We start from the raw sequence: 22,411 nt of genomic DNA, 5'->3' as shown, positions 1-22,411 counted from the left end.
AAAAAAAATCAGAAATTGAATTTTAAAAAATTAGTTTTTTGAGCTGAAAGTAAGGAGAAAAATCAAAACTTAAAACGAACAGAAATTATATGAAAGAGGTTGCCTCCTCCTCAAGACCTCGCTCTTTACCCTAAAGTTTCTTTTAGAATTTTAAAATGAAGCTTATTGTTTTAATTAATATTTCAGGAATTGTTCTTAAAGAATTAGGACAAAAAGTCAAAACTTTAGCGTAAAGAACAAGGTCTTATTAAAGGGGCAACTCTTTTCATATACGTAATAATTTCAGTTCGTTTTAAGTTTTGATGGTACTCCTTAATTTCAGTCGAAAAAATTGTCTTTTTAAATTTAAATTCTGATCGTTTTTAAATAATACCGGAAAATCAAGTTCTCTCTCGATGAAAAATTCCGGTAATTGTGTATTATACGCCACTCGCTCAAGTTTACGAAGCGTAAAATTCGAGAACAAACCAGTTTCTTTGTTAGTTTCTTCGTTACTTTAGAAAAAAATTGGGCTATATATTTGCACATTAGGGGAGAAGGGGGTAAAGCACAGCGAAAATGTGTTAGGTACAGTTATTCTGCATATTATGAACTAAAATTGTTTTCTGACTTCAAACTGTCCAAATACTTTACCCCCCCCCCCTTATGTGCAAATATATAGCCCAAATTATGTTTCCCATCTATTTTGTCGCTTGTCGTTGTCTTGTCTCGCGCTAAGCTGAAAGAAACTAACGAAGAAACTGGTTTGTTCTTGAGTTTCACACGGCGTAAACTTGAGTGAGTGGCGTGTAATACATAAGTACCAAAATTCCTTCCCCATACACAAAATAAAAAATACAAAACTCAAATAAAATTCTCAAATTTGGAAAGCCTTATTTTCCATAGGGAGTGGTATTTTCGGGGGTATTTTGCGCGAAGTGGGGGGGGGTATTTTTCCCGGGGTGCATTTTCCGCGGGGGGGGGGGGTAAATGCCGGCCTCTGCGTTCACAGGCCAGTCCAGCAAGACGTCCATGCGTGGCCTTTTTTTCATGCTTAGACTAGTTTTTGCGACTGGATCTAAGTGCATTGCGTGATGGATGGGAGGAATTCCATCAAACGTGGGAGAACGTTCAACAACTTTTGAGACAGTATAAGAATCTCCAGATGTTCCTCAGAGACGCAATACAAGCAGAAGTCTGTCTTTCTCAACAAGAGCAAATAATAAGCAAGGACGAAACACCAGTCGATCTTGAACAAGGAAAAGCCTTATTTAAGGTAGCTATTCAATACTGAAAAATTGACAAAATTAATCATCTTGTGTCAGAATTACTTATATGAAAGATGCAAAATGGGCTTGCGTATAAAGTTATTTGACCAAGAAGCCCCTGGTCAATTACTTGCTTTAGCACGGAAGTCCAGCCAGACATCATGCAAATGCCACTCTCAATACTACTACTAATAATAATCCACCGCAGCACCAAGCCGCCTGAAGCCAGCGCAGCTACGCATGCTCCTCCTCCATTCCAATCTTTTCAAAGCCTCCCTCTTTACATCCTCCCAAGAAGTTCCCGTTGCCCTTAAATCTTTCTTTATGACATCCGGTTGATCTTTGAGATCTGTTTCCAATCTAGTCAAGGGGGTTGCTGCCCCCCTAATTTTGGCTAATTAATAAAATCAAGATTTGGATTTCACCTTTACATATCCTTTGGGCATTCCCATGGAAATCTATCTGCACACTTTAAAAGTTAAAAAAAGCTTAGTTATTTTACGTAAAGGTTAAGTGCAAGACAGTATCCAGGGGGTAGGGTGTTTGACCCGCCCCCCACACCGAACGCTTATCTGACTCTTAAAAATGTAACAAAAATGAATATAAACAAATGTTTTTTTTTAATTCTTCTATCTCCCTCCTCAAAAAAAAAACTTTTACAACCCCCCTCCCTCCACAAAAAAAATCCTGTATACGATCCTGGTTAAGAGACATATTCTGAAAAAGCACGTTACTGCGCTATGTATGCTCATGCGCACTATACTTTCTTTTTTTGTATTTGATCAAATTTGTGTTTCTACCTGCCATTTTAATTTCAAGTTTTGAAGAAATTCGCAAGAAAGTCATGAATATCAAATGTCACAATAAAAAAAAACCCATATCGGGTTGTCACTTTCCTTTTCTTTGCACTATTTGACTTTAATTTGGACAGTGCACTATTTGGCTAACTTAGCGGAAAAATCGTCACGTTGTTAGCATAAATAACTAAACCTTCAAAATCAATGTCAAATCCGGAATTAATGTGGCTTCAGATGTAATTATCCTCTAAAAAGGAGAATTTAGTTAAAGGTAGGAAGGGGGCCACAATTAGAGATGAGGAAAGAGTTAAAGAGAGATGGGCAGAATATTGTGAGAATATGCTAAACCGACATAGGCTATAGATGCAGGAAAAGATATAGAGGAAAATGAAAAAGTTTGTGATACCTTGAATGTGAAGGAAGATTTGTTTTGTGAGGAAGAATTAGCGACAGTACTAAAAGAATTGAAAAATAATAATGCTCCAGGTGTTGATAGTGTGGTAAATGAGTTTCTTAAATATGGTGGCTCTGAGGTTAGAAATAAGTTAGCCTACTGAAGATTGTGAATATGATTTTGAAAAAGGGGAAGTACCTAGCGATTTTAGGAAAACCTTAACTAAACCACTGTACAAGAAAGATGATAATTATCGAGGCATTAGTCTATGTAGGTAGCAAATTACTTAGTAATATGATACTTTTTAGACTGAGATATTCTGTTGACAAAGTTTTAAGAGAAGAACAGTGCGGTTTTAGAAAAGGTAGAGGGTGTGTCGACAGAATTTCCCTCTTAGATTAATAATTGAGAAGTGTCTGAGTTTTCTAACACCTGAAGTCCTCAGTTTTGTAGATTATGAGCAAGTGTTCAATTCAGTTGATAGAAGAGCTTTAACGAAGGTCTTATCCTTATATGGTATACCCGACAAATACATTAAAGTGATTAGTGCTATCTACGAGATAACACTGCTGCGGTTAAGGTAGGAAATTAGGTTAGCAGCTGAATTCGTATTAAATTAGGAGTTAAGCAGGGTTGTATTCTATCCCCCTTTACACAGATCATTTTAATGGAGTTTGTTTTAAGAAGCACAGGAAAGACAATGGGGGACCACGGAATCAAATGGGGAGGAGAATCTCTCCTGGACTTAGATTATACTGACGGTTTAAGCATCCTAGACGAAAGTGTGAGCAAAACGAATGAACTTTTAGGGGTTTTGCGAGTTCGGGAAGCTAGAATAGGTTTGAAAATTATGTTAAGAAGGCCAAGTCACTAAGGCTAGGAATAAGTGAAAATGAAAAGGTGACGTTGGGTAACGAAAAGATTCATCAGGTGGGCAGCTTCACTTACCTTGGTAGTATTATTAGTAAAGATGGTAGGAGCAGTGAAGAGGTTAAAAGTTGAATAGCCAAGGCTCAGGTGTTTTTTTGCAACTAAAAAAAAAGTTTAAAAGAATAGGACGATAAGTCTGAAATCCAAGATTAGAATATTGGAAGGTACAGTGATGACAGTGGTCAAATATGGCTCAAGCGTGGGCGCTCCAAAGAGCAGATGAAGATTTGCAAGGTGTTTTCCAGAGGAATTGCTTACGGATTGTTCTGGGTATCCGGTTGACTGACCGTATTTCAAACAGTAGGCTGTACGAAAAATGGTTCAATCCCGCTTTCTAGGGTTATAATGAGAGAAAGATTGATATGGCTAGGGTACGTTCTGCGGATGAAGGATGATAGATTAGCGAAGATTGTAATTTTCGGGCAACTGTCTAGGACTAAACGGAAAACAGGTCATCCTCGTTTGGGATGGGGAGATGTCATAAAGAAAGATTTAAAGGAAATGGGAGCTTCCTGGAAAAGTGTAAAGAGGGAGGCTTTGAATAGGTTAGGGTGGATGAGGTAGTAACATACATATCGGACACAAAATGAGAACGAAAATAATCCGCGACTAACCAACACTAAACGCGAATCCCAACCCGGAAGCATAAGATAATGCACAAAAATTAATTGATCGATTTTTTGAATTTCTCAGGCTTGAAGAATTGTATACTTAAAAACCACAGAACGAATGATGATTCGTTTCGGACAATGAACTCAATCAAGCTTAATTTTGATGACACCTTTTTGTTATGACTAGCGAAATGTTTGGTTATAGTTGCAAGGAAGTGGTTTTCATTGGTGCTTACCTTCGCTTTTGCGTCACTGCTATTGTTGCTTAATCACTTCTAACTTCAGTTAAAATATCATATGCACAAATCTGGCATTGAGAAACTTTGACTGCAAAATGAATGGCACAGATGTAACACCTGTGTGCCTTTGACACTTTCCTGAATCTCAGAGTCTGTTTTTTTTTTTTTTTCAAGACCTCTAAGCTTGTCATCGTGGCTCCCCTGTGGATACGACTTGACCAATTGAGCAGATACTTGGCCCAGCCGTAACTCACAGACTGTTGCGAATGACCTCAACCATTTTGTTCGTTGCAGTTCAATGGTGCTATGTTTGAAGTTCTGATGTTGATACGTGTGTATTACATAGCAGCGAGCACTAGTGAAATTTATGAATTTCTCTGCAATGGCAGAAGGTTACTTCCAACCTGTGGTCTCTATGGCAAATTATGAAATCAATCATACCCATTTCCTAGAGTTCAACCGTTGAACATCAGATTCATGTCATATTTTTGTTCAACTTAGATTTTCTTCTTTTTTGTATTATCATATTGAACAGGTTACTGTAATAAGCTGGAAAATGACTCATTTACTTTGAGAATTGTGAAGTCTAGCGCCTTTTCCAAGACACGAACCTAGTACGGGTATAACTAACTTCGATAAAACCAGGCCCAAAGATTTTAATATTACAGCAGCATAACAAAAATTACCTGTGATGGAAAGCTAGGTTACTAGCAAAGGATCTGCAAAACTAAGTTCCTAATGTAAAAATAATATCACGTTCAAACAGTCCAAGGGAGTCTAGCGTAGTACGCCTCTGACTGCCTTTACTTCTTATACATTAGCAACACCCCCCCCAGAAAAAAATACATTTATCTGGTATTTCTGATCATTTAAGCTTTTTTAAGATATTATAATTGAAATTATTGGCTCTTTTATCTGATTGAATAAAACAAGTTAGACATCCGAAGAACTGACGAGCATTAAGGCATTGCGTCTCTCATGGTAGTAATTCGTCAAGTTCTACTGATCCAGATATGCCATATATAAAATAAGAATTCACTTTTTCATTATGATTCTGCCTTAGGCTGAATTTTAAGCAGTTGATTGGCAACAACAAAACGAAAAATGACTCCTTTTGGAACAGGACAGTCAATCAAAGAAAATATTAGAATGGTCGATTACGTATTATGGAGGAGCGCGACTTTGCGCCTCCAATCCTGATAGCATTGCCAGAAGATTTTTGCTTAAAATACAAGATTTCGAGGCTAATTTGTGTCGTTTAGCTTGCTGGACTGTCAATAAGTACGTTCTGACCACAGCATAGGTACTATAGTATTTATGCTGTGGTTCAGATCTTCAACCTTAGTTGATCATAGTAAAAGCTCAGTGAACTCTAAATGGTTTCCCTACAGCCGTTCATAACTAGACAGCTATCACCTGAGGACTTCCCCTGGAACTTAAAGGTCCCAGTCACGTCACCGATTCACATTAATGGATGAAAAAGGCCAGATTTATGTGTTATTCGTAAACTTTGACACCACGCTTGTATTAGAGAACCAGAAATCGAAATGGCAAGAACGTCGTTCTAAAAGCATATAGAAGGATCAGTGTAAATGACAACATTATAAGCATTAACACATAGTAATCAAACAAAGATTCAGTAAGAGCTGATCATCGCATTACTTCCTTGAATCCTCTTCCTTTAGTTGCGATTGGTTTCAAGCGGTTTACAGAGCTGGCAAAATGGAGAGCTGGCAAATGCTGGCAAAATGGCAAAATGGAGAACTGGCAAAATGGAGAGCTGGCAAATGGCGTCTGGAATTTGGGAACTGGCACAGAGGTTACTTCGTCTGAATCAAAACACATACAGTCGAAATATCTAGGTGGTTTTTGAGTTGGGTGGTTATACTGACTAACTGGAGAATGGCCTCTTTGCAGTTGGACGTGGCCATGGTAGTGCACCCAGACGAAGACGGGTTTAGCATGACCTGAGTTTCCCCTTAGAGGGGCCTTTAGCATGAAGCAGGCATTTCAAAAACACTGAGGGGGAGAGGAAATGGGTTTCAGATCCTTTAAGTTTTTCAAATATTTGAGAGATATATTTTGAAATCATCAAAATATGGGACAACACAGCCCTCAGGCTTCTTGGTGCAGCGGCGAGTTGTTGTTAGTAGTAGTAGTAGTAGTAGTATAGGTTATAAAGATGGAAATAACCTTCAAATAGAATCCAACGGGTTTTCCTGAGGATTGTTGAAAGATTATGTAAGTTCTGATTTTGCTGAAAATTAATTTGCCTTTCATTTGCCTCACAAAAAGGGGAAAATCAAGTCATAGGGGACGCTGATTCACAAGAATTTTTGGGGAAGCAAAGGTTTCTTTGATATTTCAATGAAAATATCAAAAAAGCATTCTTCGAAATCTAGAGGGAGAAAGCTATGTCCCCCCTGCCAATCCACTTTCCACTAGAAAATGTACATTACGGAGCGTCACTTGTGTCGTCAGATCATCATCTAAACCTTCGGTTCAGGAGTTCCCCCAATTTAACTGGTGATTTTCACAATAGTGACGTAATCCAAACAGCTATGATTTACGGCTAAAATATGAAAATCATAATTTTGTTTAAAACAAAGAAAATTTAAAGTGTATTAGCTTGAAAACCGCAAAACTCAATTCACTCATGGATAATCACGAGTCATTTGCTTTTTTGTTCTTACTTTCATAAAATTCAAAATAAAGACAACTGTTGCAATTAAAAACCGTTTTGTTTCTGTCAGTGGTTGTCTATATATATATATATATATATATATATATATATATATATATATATATATATATATATATATATATATATATATATATATATATATATATATATATATATATATATATATATATATATATATATATATATATATATATATATATATATATATATATATATATATATATATATATATATATATATATATATATATATATATATATATATATATATATATATATATATATATATATATATATATATATATATATATATATATATATATATATATATATATATATATATATATATATATATATATATATATATATATATATATATATATATATATATATATATATATATATATATATATATATATATTATATATATATATTATATATATATATATATATATATATATATATATATATATATATATATATATATATATATATATATATATATATATATATATATATATATATATATATATATATATATATATATATATATATATATATATATATATATATATATATATATATATATATATATATATATATATATATATATATATATATATATATATATATATATATATATATATATATATATATATATATATATATATATATATATATATATATATATATTAAATTTTTTAAATTGCCCTAAGTTTCCATATTGATAAAATACAAATATTACGCTTGAAGCTAAATATAAGGTCATAGACTGTATTGTTTTTATTTCTAAAACAAAATATAAACTATTCTTCTTAAAATAGAACATTCGCTGTCATGTTTTTCCTTTCTTTTTTTTAATCCATACATGCCAAAGGGGAGTCGGATCTTACGACATCTTTAACCAAAGGGGTGAAAGTGGTGGACATCTTAGAGCCCCAAGAGTACCGCATAGTTCCAGTAACATTCAGCACACTTCCGTCAAGGTAGACACGTTTTCGCCACGCTTGGAACGCGGCACTTGGTGTACACGATTTCTTAAGTCAGCGACGCTTCGGTCTTACCATCAACTTTACTTTATCCATGTACCCTATTTCGGAAACCTCTCTATCATTTTACAGCTTCGAAACGGACGAGTTATTAGCACTTCAAAAACTTAAAGGCGAAAAACATTTAGAACATAATTTCCAGATTTTCTGAAAATACAACGACAACTTGAGGTTTATCAAGTTTTTCATTGGTCAATATAACTCAACGGTTTGGCAATAACTATCTTAAAATCTGAGGATTTAGTTCAGTTAATTCTGAAAAAATCTTCATATTTTCTAAATATCCCAAAACAGTGATGCCCATCAAAGTTTTCATCGTTGTTTATGATTTAACGATTTTGTAGTGTCTACCTGACAATCTTCAAATTTTGATCAGTTCTGAACAGAATCTTCAGTTTTTCTAGATATCTAAGTACAGTTTGAGGCCCGTCAAAATTTCCATTGGTGTTTATTATCCGATAATGTCCACCTGAAAATCTCTTTCAGACAGTTCTGAACGAGATCTTCAGATTTCTAAATATCAAAAAAAGTGTTGGGATGAAAGCGGAAGAAATTCCTGGTGTCTTAGCCCTCCTAAGGCTCCTCCTAAAATGCCAAAATGTCCTGATTTCTGTGGACTTCTCATCCAAATTATTAAATAAATTTTGTTTTACTTATTGTTGCCCACCTCCCTGGAAAAAATTCACGTGTACATGCCCGAATGCCATCCACCCCCTGTATTGAACATTATCTACATAGAGGGACAGTGATAATAGGTTGACATATCATGATATGGCGTATTCTACCGGTAACCCCCGCCCTTCGCAGAAGTTTTACCCGGAAACCTGACCATGTCCAAAAACCTGACAGCGGGGAGAATTTCCTGCTTCTTGATAGTGGTTTATGAAATTCTCATTTTTGGCACCTGGAAATCCAGGGTATTCTCCACAAGTCCGATCACTTGTTGGGTAGATCGAACCTTTAAAATTACCAGACTACGGTTTTATCATCTGTTCCACCATTTACGTTCTTCTTGATATCGTCCCTTGTCTATTCGTCTTGTGTCCCAGTAAATCACAAGCCATTTACACTCATCTCATTCAAGGCCACATAACCAGCCCTTTCCCCCAGTCAGTGAAGAGAGACTTCTAAGTTGCATCACTAAACGCCGTAAAGTTAACCTTTCCTGTAGCGAAGGTAAAAGGTTGTTTTTTCCAACACTTTCAGAGCGTCTACCGAAAAAGTTCAGGGGCTTGGGCTCCAGGAGAAGTCCAGAAGTGACCCTCAGCTTTCCCTGCAGTGATACCATCTCTGGCATTTCTTCCTATTAGTGGCATTCTGTCAGCCTTCAAAGATCTCCAGGTAAAGCTTGGCAGTGATTTTGCCGAGTTGACAGACCAAATGAGGATTTATAGGCTGTCTACGAAGGAACCAAAAGGTCACCCCCTCCATTTCCTCCTGACCAATGGGTTACCAAAAATCGACACGCACAAAGCCTCCCGCAAACTAGCAATTTGATGGAGAGGTGACACTCTCTGATGTAAAGTTCCATTGGCTGCCATCATCCGAACTTTTGGAAGTTCTTAGAAATCCTGAAACTCGAATAGGGCTGCATGAGTAAGGTTTTCACTCAATTAGCCTATGGACTTCCTCCCCCCTAGAAAACGTAGGTAGAACTTAATCGTCAGACTCAAGAATTTTGTAAATGTATGACCCCTAAGTCCTCTTGCCATTTTTGAAAGCAATTGCCTAGAATATTAGTAGATAATCCTATTTTATTTGGGTATGATACCTAAAACTCTTTTGTGGACAGGATTAAATGACTTTTTGAAAACTTTCTTTGCTTAAACTGTTGGTTGCTCACTTGGAAGGAGTACCGTCAGTTTTAAATTTGTTTGGTTCTGACTTAGAGTTTGACTCTATTTATTTAAATTAAGTTAATAAAAGAAAAAAAATATGTTTCTTAAAGGTAGGCTTCTTCAGACGGGAAAACCTTCTGATGTACGCCTAGTGAACGCAATTCCTTCTTTTTTCACCATTTTTATTTGTCATACTTTCCCTTTGGTTGCTCAATTTTGCATGTGGGGACAATTTTCTGCGGGTAAATTTTCCGGGGCGAATTGCCCAGGAGTCAATGATCATATCACTGACATAATCAGTGATTTTGAGAAGAGAGAAGAAAAATTAAGTCATGTGGCGGGATTGAACTACAATATAGTCAGTGTTGTAGATAGCTGTTTCATTCCAAATATGAACCAATTAGAAAATAAAAATTCATGGCCTTGCATTCAATCACAGGCCAGTTGAACTGCGCAGCCTGCCAACTGACTTCTGCCGTGGGAATATGCTCGGTGTGATAAGAGGCACGGTGTGACGGAAGCGTGCCACCCACCACAGAAAACAAGGCGTTCGGAGATGTACATCAGGTGGCGAAGTGAGAAAGCCCTTGAGAGATGCAAACGATAGTTTTTAATGCTATTCTGTATCAGCATTATAATTTTAGATGTATTAGACCACAAGAGCTAAGAGCTCATATGGCACTTGTGACGAGGCCGAAAGAGCCAAGAGCTCATATGGCATGAGCTCTAGCAAAATTTTAAGAATCTATAGATTGCTTTAAAAGGAAAAATTAGAGGCTTAATGCCGGTCGGGATTAAAAATAAGAGCTTTGAGTCACGAGGTCCTCCTTCTAAACGTCAAAATCCATTAAGATCTGATCACACACTCGTAAGTTAAAAATATTTGTGCAGCTCCCTGACAGACCTACCAATTTTCATCGTTATAGCACGGCCAGAAGCACCAAACTCGCGAAAGCACTGAATCCCATCCCCTAACTCCCCCAAAGAGAGCGGATCCAGTCCAGTTACGTCAATCACGAATCTACGACATTTATAAGCGTTTTCCAAGATTTCCGGTTTCCCCCTCCAACTCCCCCCAATTTCAACAAATCTGGTCGGGATTTGAAATAAGAGCTCTGAGACATGAGTTCCTTCTAAATATAAAATTTCATTAAAATCCGGTCACCCGTTCGTAAGTTAAAAATACCTCAGTTTTTCAATTTTTTCCAAATTAACAACCCGCAGCTCCCCCAAAGAGAACGTTCCAATTATGTCAATCACGTGTCTATAACTTGTTCTTATTCTTCCCATCAAGTTTCATCCCGATCTCTCCACTCTAAGCGTTTTCCAAGATTTCCGGTTTGCAAGATTTCTAGTTTCCCCCTCCAGCTACCCCAATGTCACTGGATCTGGTCGGGATTTAAAATGAGAGTTCTAGAACACAAGATCCTTCCAAATATCAAATTTCATTAAGATCTGATCACCTGTTGGTAAGTTATTAATACCTCATTTTTTCTAATTTTTCCGAATTACCTCCCCCCCCCCTAATTCCACCCAAGAGAGCGGATACGGTCTGGTTATGTCTGTCACTTATCTTGGACTTGTGCTTATTCTTCCCACCAAGTTCCATCCTGTTCTCTCCGCTTTAAGCATTTTCCAAGATTTCCGCGCCCCCCCCCCAATGACACTGGATCCGGTCGGGATTTAAAATCAGAAATCTGAGTTACGAGGTCCTTCTAAATATGAAATTTCATAAAGATCCGATCGTTTCTTCGTAAGTTAAAAATACCTCATTTTTTAATGTTTTAGAATTTACCCTTCCCCCAACTCCCCCAAAGAGAGCGGATCCGTTCCGATTATGTTAATCACGTACCTAGGACTTGTGCTTATTTTTCCTACCAAGTTTCATTCCGATCCCTCCCCTCTAAGCGTTTTCCAAAATTTTGGTCACCCCCCCCCCAACTCTCCCCAATGTCACCGGATCTGGTCGGGATTTAAAATGAGAGCTCTGAGATTTCCTTCCAAACATCAAGTTTCATTAAAATCAGATTACTCCTTCGTAAGTTAAAATACTCTTTTTTTCTATTTTTTCAGAATTAACCCTCCCCCCAACTCCCCCAAAGAGAGCGGATCCGTTCCGGTTGTGTCAATCACGTACCTAGGACTTGTGATTATTTTTCCCATCAAGTTTCATCTCGATCCCTCGGCTGTAAGCATTTTCCAAGATTTTAGGTTTCCACAACCCAACTCCGCTCAATGTCACCTGATCCGGTCGGGATTTAAAATAAAAGCTCTGAGACACAATATCCTTCCCAACATCAAATTTAATTAAGATCCGATCGCCCGTTCGTAAGTTAAAAATACCTCCTTTTTCTAATGTTTCTGATTTAACCGTCCCCGAACTCCACCCCCCAGATGGTCGAATCGGGGAAAAGACAAATCTAATTTAATCTGGTCTGGTCCCTGATACGCTTGCCAAATTTCATCGTCCTAGCTTACCTGGAAGTGTCTAAAGTAGCAAAACCGGGACAGACAGACAGACCGACAGAATCTGCGATCGCTATATGTCACTTGATTAATACCAAGTGCCACAAAAAACAAGTATAGCGATAAAACGACCAATCTTCCTCCAAAACAAGAAACGTATGCTAGGTATTTTTGGGGGTTGGGGGAAAGTTGGTGCCGAGGAGTTGGGGGAATAATCCGAGGAAGAACTAATTCTTCACATACGCCAAAACAGGTGAATTCTGAAATGGAAAATGTAGGGAGCCCGTAAGAACATGGACATTTCAGGGGAAGGGGTCCGCCTGTTCGAAAGGCCATGAGTCAAGCGCGTATTCAGCATTTCTGTTCGCAGGGGGGTATTTTATTTTTGGAGGGGAGGGTTGAAAAACTTTATAACGAGCATCGAATTTTGTTACATTTTACGGGTGAGGCAAAAATCTCGGGAGAGATTTTGAACCCGGACCCCCCCCCCCCTGGATTCAACTTTGTCATACGCAGACGGGTGGTCAAAAACCTGTTATATTTCATAAAAAACTAAACAAGTAATAACTACCATTGCAGGGTTATTATTTGCTGAATCGTTTTTGCTTTTCATGGTGTTTTGTTAAAAAAAAAAAATCATACTGAGAATTCTAAATATCAACTTACATGTAAGTAAAAGGTCCAATTTCTTCAAGTATTGGTTTTTCTCCTTGTAATATGTCTTCTTGATTAGTCACATTAAAGAAATAAACCTTCATTATTGGGTTGACAGGTGGTTTCCTCCACATGGGGAACGTCCGTGTATTATTGTATAAAAGCATCTCCTAAACAAAAAAGGTATGTTACACAATGCATGAAAAAAAGTCATTAAATAAATAAACAAGAGTTAAGAGCTCATATGGCACTTGTGACGAGGCCAGAAGAGCCAAGAGCTCATATGGTATGAGCTCTAGCAAAATTCTAAGAATCAATAGATTGATTTAAAAGGAAAATCAGAGGCTTAATGCCGGTCGGGATTTAAAATAAGAGCTCTGAGTCATGAGGTCCTTCTTAATATCAAAATCATAAAGATCCGATCACCCACTCGTAAGTTATAAATACCTAATTTTTTCTCATTTTTCCTCTCCCTTCGGCCCCCCAAATAGTCGAATCGGGAAAAAAGACTCTATCAAGTCAATTTGTGCAGCTCCCTGACACGCCTACCAATTTCCATCGTCCTAGCACGTCCATAGTCACAAAACTCGCCAAAGCACTGAACCCCACCCCCTAACTCCCCCAAAGAGAGCGGATCCAGTACGATTACGTCAATCACGTATCTACGACATTTGTTTATTCTACCCACCAAGTTTCATCCCGATTTCTCCACTCTAAGAATTTTCCAAGATTTCCGGTTTCCCCCTCCAACTCCCCCCAATGTCAACATATCTGGTCAGGATTTGAAATAAGAGCTCTGAGATATGAGTTCCTTCAAAATATCGAATTTCATTAAGATCCGGTCACCCGTTCTTAACTGAAAAATACCTCAATTTTTCCAAATTAGCACCCCCCCCCGCTCCTCCAAAGAGAACGTATCCAATCCAGTTATGTCAATTACATATCTATAGCTTGTGCTTGTTCTTCCCATCAAGTTTCATCCCGATCTCTCCACTCTAAGCGTTTTCCAAGATTTCTGTTTCCCCCTCCAGCCCCTCATGTCCCCGGATCCGATTCTAATTGAAAATGGAGCATCTGAGACATAAGATCCTTCTATATATCAAGTTTCATTAAGATCCGATCACCCATTTGTATGATAAAGATACCTCAATTTTCACGTTTTCCAAAAATTCTGGTTTCCCCCTCCAACTCCCCTCAATGTCACCGGATCTGGTTGGAATTTAAAATAAGAGTTCTAAAGCACAAGACCCTTCTAAATATCAAATTTCATTAAGATCTGATCACCCGTTCGTAAGCTACAAATACCTCATTTTTTCAATTTTTTCCGAATTACTCCCCCCCCCCCGACTCTACCAAAGAGAGCGGATCGGATCCGGTTATGTCAGTCACTTATCCTGGACTTTTTTTTATTCTTCCCGCCAAGTTTCATCCTGATCTCTCCGCTTTAAGGGTTTTCCAAGATTTCCGGTTCCCTCCCCCCGACTCCCCCCTCATGACGCTGGATCCGGTCGGGATTTAAAATAAGAGATCTGAGTTACGAGGTCCTTCAACATATGAAATGTCATTAAGATCCGATCACTCCTTCGTAAGTTAAAAACCCCTCATTTTTTCTAATTTTTCAGAATTAACCCTCACCCTCAACTCACCCAAATAGAGCGGATCCGTTTCGGTTAGGTCAATCACATCACGTATCTAGGACTTCTGCTTATTTTTCCCGACAAATTTCATCCAGATCCCTCCAGTCTAAGCGTTTTCCGAGTTTTTATGCCCCCCAACTCCCCCCAATGTCACCGGATCCGGTCGGAATTTAAAGTAAGAGCTTTGAGACACGATATCCTTCTAAATATCAAATTTCATTAAGATCCGATCACCTGTAAGTAAGTTAAAATACCTCATTTTTTCTCATTTTTTTCGATTTAACCGTCCCCCCACTCCCCCCCAGATGGTCGAATCGGGGAAACGATAATTTCTAATTTAATCTGGCCTGGTTCCTGATACGCCTGCCAAATTTCATCGTCCTAGCCTTACCTGGAAGTGCCTAAACTAGCAAAACCGGGACAGACAGACCGACAGAATTTGCGATTGCTATATATCACTTGATAAATGTTGGAGGATTATTTCTGTGAATGTGATTTTGCTTGTATTGAGGTACTTTACAAGATACCTTGCCTAGTGGGCGCAGTGCATGACTAGGTCAGGACGGACTAGCGCAGTGGACGCAGTGCGACCATTCTGGATTAAAGATTCTGCGGTTCAATCCCGCATGTCGCAAGGCAGGGTAATCAATAGTTTTGTATAGTTTTTGTTTCTTGCTGTTGGAATGTCTTTTTACAGAAATATCTTTATTTTTTCTGTTTGTTTTTTTTTCATACAGTATTTTGCTATATATTTTATAATGTCTTTATTTTTGCTGGCTTTCTGCGGTATATGTGGAAATTTATTCGCCTCGATTAGAATGCAATCGAGGCGAATAAATTTCCACATATCCCACAGAAAGCCCTATCCCGCATAATGTTCAATGTGTTCAGGGAATTCCTCTTTAACTTCTTATATTTTTACAAGAACAAGATTTTCATGCCTAGTGAGAGAAAAATGGAAAACCACCATATGGATAGTCAAATGATCCTTATCCCTAAAGAAAAATGCAAAAAAAAAGAAGCAATAAGATGCAAAAAAACAGAACTGAGAGTTGAAAATATGAAGGTTTCCTATCTTCGAAATACTCGCTAATCCCAGCTAAGGATTTGCTCTACCCGTAAATAAATGATCTTCCATATATGAGACCCAGTTCAAAAGGTAACCGCCTTTTCCTGGCAGGACCGAGAGCGAGAAATTCCATCAATTTCGGATAGGGCTTCAACTTTGAAATCTATGATGTTTAAAATTTTAATTTTCAGAATTGAAGATTTTAAGTGGACTTCAACCCTAGAGGGGGCAGAGTGGAAACGGGTTTGTAAAAGTTTGATAGATTAGTGCATATTAAATAAAAATTTATCAAGTAAAAAACAAGTAAGAGGGGGAGAGAAAAAACGAAAGAAGCTTGACTTAGTTGCCCTCAGACGCCCAAACTACACAAAAACATCGAAACCTCCACACGAAAACAATGTCAGTCATGATAATGATTTTTTTTAAACCAAATCTATACTCAGCCAGAGGAATTTATTTATTCTGGAAAAGAAAAATTTACAAAAGTGAGGCTTAAAACTTGTCAATTTCGGAATTAAATTTCATAAAACTCATCAAGTTTGAGTTAGAAGGACCCCAAGCAAACGCCCAATCTTCCAAAACGTTCTTTGAAGACTCGAAGATGCAGATTTTCCTGCAAACAAAAAGATAATAAATAAAAAATAAAGGGGAGATCCTCCCTCTATCACTAATTCATGTGGGCATGTTTACAAGAATACTGTCCTTTCCTCCTGCATGCGGGTATGTTTACGAAGCCAAGGAAAATGCGACTGGTAAGCTAGATCATCACTGAAATGTAGAAATGACATTGCAACTTCCATGTAGGTCGGACACGTAGACAAAAATTATTCCAAGAGGACGGGATTTAAAAAAAAGTAAACAGGCGAATTAGACAAAAAGGTATAGACGCTTAAGGGGGACATTAAGATCTTGGGGGGAAGCTCACGCTTAGGGTCACAGAGGCCTTATATATGTGTGCCCAAAATACGTATGAATTTCAAAATCATTGCTGCACGTAAAAATGATGTTTTTTTTTGTTTTTTTTTTTACTTTTATTTGTGATGGATTCGAAACTGGAGCCCCTGTCGGCAGGGATGGGAATATGACCTTTGATCTTTTTAGTCTGTGTTTGTTTATTTTTGCTTAGGAATAAATGTTTTGTTCTTTCGCGAAAAAAGGCTTCATTGTTTATTCATTATTTGTCGGATATTCAGCTTGACAGTTTCAAACAAAATAGTAGGCGTGACTGGAACAAATTAAACATGAATTAAAAATATGCAAATAACCGGATAATGACTAACAAACGGTTTGTTTTCAGATACCTGTCTTTTTAGGAAATTGTCGGTAATGTCTAAAAGTAAATAAGGAAAAGGAAGTTAAAATATAATTCCTTTCATGGAATTCTGACACAAAATCATTAAACCTATTCCTGGAAAATGAATTGCGTTGTCTAAAATACCTCAAAATTGATTGAACTGGACAAAAAGGGTTATTCAATCTCAGCCTCTCTGGTGTAAGTCTCGAGAGTCCCACTTGTTCGTGTCGCGCGGCACACTTTCGCCACGTTTTACCTTTTCACGCCAGGTGTGGCACACTTACGCCACGCATAACATAGGCAATACGATGCACAAGATTTTTTAAATTGAGAAATCGCTGGAACTGGCCAGTTTTTATATAAAATACGTCCAATCCACCCAAAGCTTTAATTAAGTAACTCGATTTAAGGATTCAACAATATAATTAAACATAATATCTATGACGAAAGTAAAACAGTTCAAAATAGGGATGATACCTTTTTATTGACAGTGAAATATAAAATTATTTAACTGGATATTTCGAACACATATACAGTGTTCATCATCAGCAGTAAAAGCAGTTTTGCTGCTGATGATGAACACTGTATATGTGTTCGAAATATCCAGTTAAATAATTTTATATTTCCCTGTCAATAAAAAGGTATCATCCCTATTTTGAACTGTTTTACTTTCGTCATGGAAAGGCAGTGTGGTCTTCGAAGTTATCTATAATATCTACGATTGTCTTTCTTAGCAAAAAAGACGAATCTCAAGAAATTTAGTTTTTTTGGCTACAAATATTCTAATGAAGATGCCCATCGTGTATACTTCAAGTTCAACTTTTTCTTTAAACAACTTAAAAAATATAAAAAAAAAACAATATTGTGTCCCAACAGAGAGCAGAACTCGTAAGGCTGGGACAGTGTATAATTAATACCATTTCTTTATCATTCCAAGGCATGATATATCTTTTTATTAGAAAATAAACTTTGTAGGCTTTTCTGCTGCTATTCCAGTTCATTACAAGCACATTACAAGAGCTCTCACGTTTTGGAAAAGAGCGTTTCAAGGGGCGATCTACATGTCCCGCGGACACTGAATGTTCGACATTTATTTGTTTGTGATTTTTTCTTGTTTTTATGCTTTTCAGGTGAGAAATTGGCCAGATTCCAATTAAACGCTAACGAATTTTAGATTTCTAAATAAGGAGCAACGGTATAAAACCCATTATGGCGAAAGACCACTGCAGGTAAGTGTATAGCTTCAATGTAAAGTTAAGCAATTGTACTTTGATTGGTTTCAATCTTCATTGCTTTATTTTGTGGGTTTTATTAAGGTTGTTGTATTTTAGTTGTTTTTTTTCTGTTTGTTTTCTATTTGTTGGCACGAACCGTGAATAACGGCTCGGAATCTTATATAATCTTTTCCTGTCATTAACCTTATCCTTGAAGAAATACCCAGTAAGTTTTTTGGGGGAAGGCCATGTTTTTTTTATAATTTGAATAAAAAATTTCCAAAAATTCTGAAAATTTTAGGATTTCAAGGGGCTAAGTTCCCATTGCGTCCTTCTCTGCGGTAAATATGTACACTAAAGTTAGTTTAAATTAAAGCAAGGAGTTTTGAGAGAGGAGGGTGAAACTTAAACAAAATATTTCTACCAAATCCATAAATAAACCTTTCCCTTTTTACCAAATGTTTCAAGCATTCTTTCTTCTGTTTCTATCCCACCCATTGGTAATATTTCCCTTGCTGCCACACATTTTGCGATTTTTTTTTTGGAGGGGGGGAATTGAAACGAAGACAAAACCTTTCTATTTCATTCATTAACGTTTTCTGTTACACATTTCGATCATTCTTTTTCTGAAAGGAGGTTGGATCTAAAAAACAAACATTTTAATCTTGTCTATTTATAAATGTCTCCTGCCACCAAGGCCGTATTCAGGATTTTTGTTCGGAGAAGCGGTTATTTTTTTCCGCGGCGGGATACAATAAAATGTATTTAAAAATTTGTTGAAGCGCATTTTTACGATTCGGACAAAAACTTTGAGGGGGTAGGCTTAGCCCCCCTGGATACGGCCTTGCCTGTCACACATTTTAAGCATTGTAAAGTCTTGGAAACTAGGACTCGGGGCAAATTCTTTGCTTTTTTCAAGTCGGGAATGGGTCATAGTCCAGCTCAGCATTGGAGTCCAGATGGAAAGCATGACCCTAGACAAATTCTTCTTTTTAAAGTTGGGAATGGGCCATAGTACACCTCAGCACTGGAGTTCAGCTCCAGTACTTTTCACCATTGTCATCACTGATTACATACTTTTGAAATTTTAGAAGCTGATGAAAGTTGAGACCTTAAATGTATTTTATGCAGAAAAATAAGGCATCACAGAAAAAATATGCACTCTCCCACGGTTGTTACGCAGGTATCAATATTAGTAATACTGCATATTTTCAATGTCAATATTGCATTACTTTATATAATTGGTAATTTTCCGTAACGACTAGCCAATCATGTGAAAATTCCTTTGGTTGTCACTACATAATTCAAAGAAAATTTTGCAGAAATATTGTTAGTTTTTTTTACAACTAATGAAGTGCAAGCTACCACGTGCTTTGGATTGTTTCTCCAGTATTGACAAACATCAATTCGAATATTATGGTCTAGAAAATTATAACACAAAACAGCTTGATAAATTAAAATTAAACAAGCTAAAAAATAAATAAAAAAAACTTTAAAACACTCTTTAAAGTCTACCCTTTTTTCTACAGGGGGCAATTACCCTCCCTATTTATGTTCAAAAATACTATTATTTTGTATTTTTTCAGGGAAAGAGGCAATACCTCCCCTCCTAAGCTTTGAACTTCACTCTGATTGGCCAGGCATAAAAAGCACACTCAAGAGCTGAACATAACTCAAATCCCCAAACTACGCAGCGGGTGCATAAACGACGGTGTCGTCATGCGTAATTTATTTTTGGGGATAATTTCACAGTCGTAGCATAGTGGGTGGGCAAACATAAAAAAAAGGCTTCGCAAATAAAATTAAAATTTTTATGTTTAAAATAATTGCATTTATTCATTTGTCAGGTTTGTACAAGCACCTATAGAAAAGGAAGTTGAACTAAACCATTATTTCTTTCTACGGAAATGCAGCTTGATCAATAATACCTGTTTCCCCACTTGAAATGGTATAAATTATTAATGTTACAACTGACTTATGAAATCAACGCGGAAAGATGATAAAGTAACTTGAAAATGTATGGTCCATTCACACTATCCCGTAGAATCTTCCGAACTGGCATAGCTTAAGACTACGTTACGCTATGCAGTCTTGCGGGGTAGATTTTGTCCGTAACGTAGGCAGTGCCAACTGCTAAGTAGACTCGAGCTCTATGCAGAATTTTGCATTACGTAAGTTTATGGGATCTTTTCCGTTATTAAATAAAAAAAAACAAGTTTTTTTAACGGAAAGTAAGGAGCGACATGAAAACTTAAAACGAACAGAAATTACTTCGTATATGAAAGGGGCTGCTTCCTCATCAGCGACCCGCTCTTCACGCTAAAGTTTGACTCTTTCTCTTAACTCTACCTTTTAAAACAGTAAAAAACTTTAGCGTAAAGAGCGGGGTGTTGATTAGGAAGCAGCCCCTTTCATATACGAAGTAATTTCTGTTCGTTTTAAGTTTTAATGTAGCTCCTTCCTTTCCGTTAAAACAACTTGTTTTTTTATTTAATTTCTGAACGTTTTTGAATCAATGCATGTTTTGATTTTGGCTCTCTGCAGATGAATAATTGAAACGAAATTTGCATATTTATATTTTTTGGCTAAATGGCTTTCTCATAGTTTCGATCGAATGATTTTGAGAAAAAAAGGAGCGGGGGAGGAAGCCTAGTTGCCCTCCGATTTTTTGGTTACTTAAAAAGGCAACTTTTTAAGTGTCCTTCGGGGAGGGGTGCATTACCAGTGTAATGACTATTATGATGAAAATGAGCATAAAATAAGGAACTTAGTAGTAGGGCTATATATAAGATCTACAAGTTGGAGGGGGGTGAATTGTCACAAACACGACTTTAACCATTAAAAAGAGCAGATAAATAGCAATTAAAAAATGTCTCTCTTTATATTCTAGCGATGAGTAAACGACTAAAACATACATTTTACATAATAGTATATGTATATCGGAGAACCTTCAGTTTATATAACATTATGAGAAAGTCTCGATTTGGATAGCAAAATGAAGCTTCTGGATGGAAAGTTAATAAATTTTGAAAATAAATTACTATAGCTTTTCATAGAAAGTCTTACATGCATGGTCAGAACTTGAATCTCCATTTCAATTCGACTTTTTTTTAGCTTTTGAATAGTCTGTTTATGACGATTATGATAATTTTAGACAATGGTTTTATAAATTTTTTGCCTTAGCCTAGTGTGAAGACTTTTTCAGTATAGAAAATTATACTAAAGAGAGAAAAATATGGAAGGAAAAAATTAAAGATTCGATAGATTAAATAAGTTAAATATATTAAACAGACTCGAATAAATCCTGCACAAAAAAAGACTTTTTTTAACGGAACATCTAGGGGCTGGGGGAGGTCACAATGAAGCTAAGCAATGAAATGGTTGCACGTTCCCTTTAGCATGTGAGCCAAAGCTGCATCGAGGGGAGTTTCAGGGTTTGACCCAATCCCAAAATTTTTGTCCGGCTTGTAAAAACGTAACAAAATGCAGTACTTGTATGATAACCGCCTTACCGTTCAATTGTTTATTCACTGACGTATAGCCGGTTTTTCCTTTGTTAGTTTCTTTTAGCTTAGCGTGAGACAAGACAAAGAGAAGTGACAGAAAAAATGGAAAATATATAATTTGGGCTATATACTTGCACATTAGGAGGGGGGTAAAGTATTTGGACAGTGTGAAGTTAGAAAACAATTCTTACTACATAATATGCAGAATAATTGTGCCTAACATATTGGGCATGCAAAACCGCTACCCCCCCCCCTCCACGATGTGCATATAAATAGCCTAAATCTGTTTCTAAAGTATTATATTTTTATCTTCCTTTGATATATTTCAGTAGGATTAGGCGTCAGCGAAACATATTGGAAGAATGTTAGGTGGGGGGTATATCATACAAATACCCAAAATACATAAAAACAATTTTTTGATGTGTTTTTTTAGTTTTGCACGCCCCCCAACAACAATCTTGGATACGCCCTTGACGTGATCACATTTTTGTGCTTCCCAATCTACCTCAGTAGGTAACTTTGAGCCAGGAGCATTACTAGTCATATGATCCTCAACATGATCTGGGGATGAGAACGGGCTCATTTCGTGGTAGGCAAAAACTCAGAAAAATGTCATTGCAGAAACCTGGTATGCCCAGAATATATAATTGCGAAAGAATTCAGCAATTTAGACTGGAGAGTTGGCCCCCCTCCCCTAAGTCCAGTTCATCCTCTAGCTATACTACAACTCTGAGCCTGTTTTCCTGCTTCGGTGCACAAAAAA

At 36.9% G+C, this 22,411-nt stretch overlaps 1 protein-coding gene across 3 annotated transcripts in view; it reads right to left on the bottom strand.

Moving 5' to 3' along the window:
• LOC136041204 (lysosome membrane protein 2-like) overlaps nt 1–22,411 on the bottom strand; it is a 177,554-nt gene that overhangs the window by 28,640 nt on the left and 126,503 nt on the right. For all 3 annotated transcript variants that reach the window (XM_065725778.1, XM_065725779.1, XM_065725781.1), the window contains one exon: nt 12,941–13,098. In XM_065725778.1, the coding sequence (XP_065581850.1) occupies nt 12,941–13,098 (158 nt within the window). The remainder of the gene's footprint in view (nt 1–12,940; nt 13,099–22,411) is intronic.

The sequence above is a fragment of the Artemia franciscana genome, unplaced genomic scaffold (assembly GCF_032884065.1).
Source record: "Artemia franciscana unplaced genomic scaffold, ASM3288406v1 PGA_scaffold_1179, whole genome shotgun sequence".
NCBI lineage: Eukaryota > Metazoa > Arthropoda > Branchiopoda > Anostraca > Artemiidae > Artemia > Artemia franciscana.
This window is presented reverse-complemented; position numbering and strand designations above follow the sequence as displayed.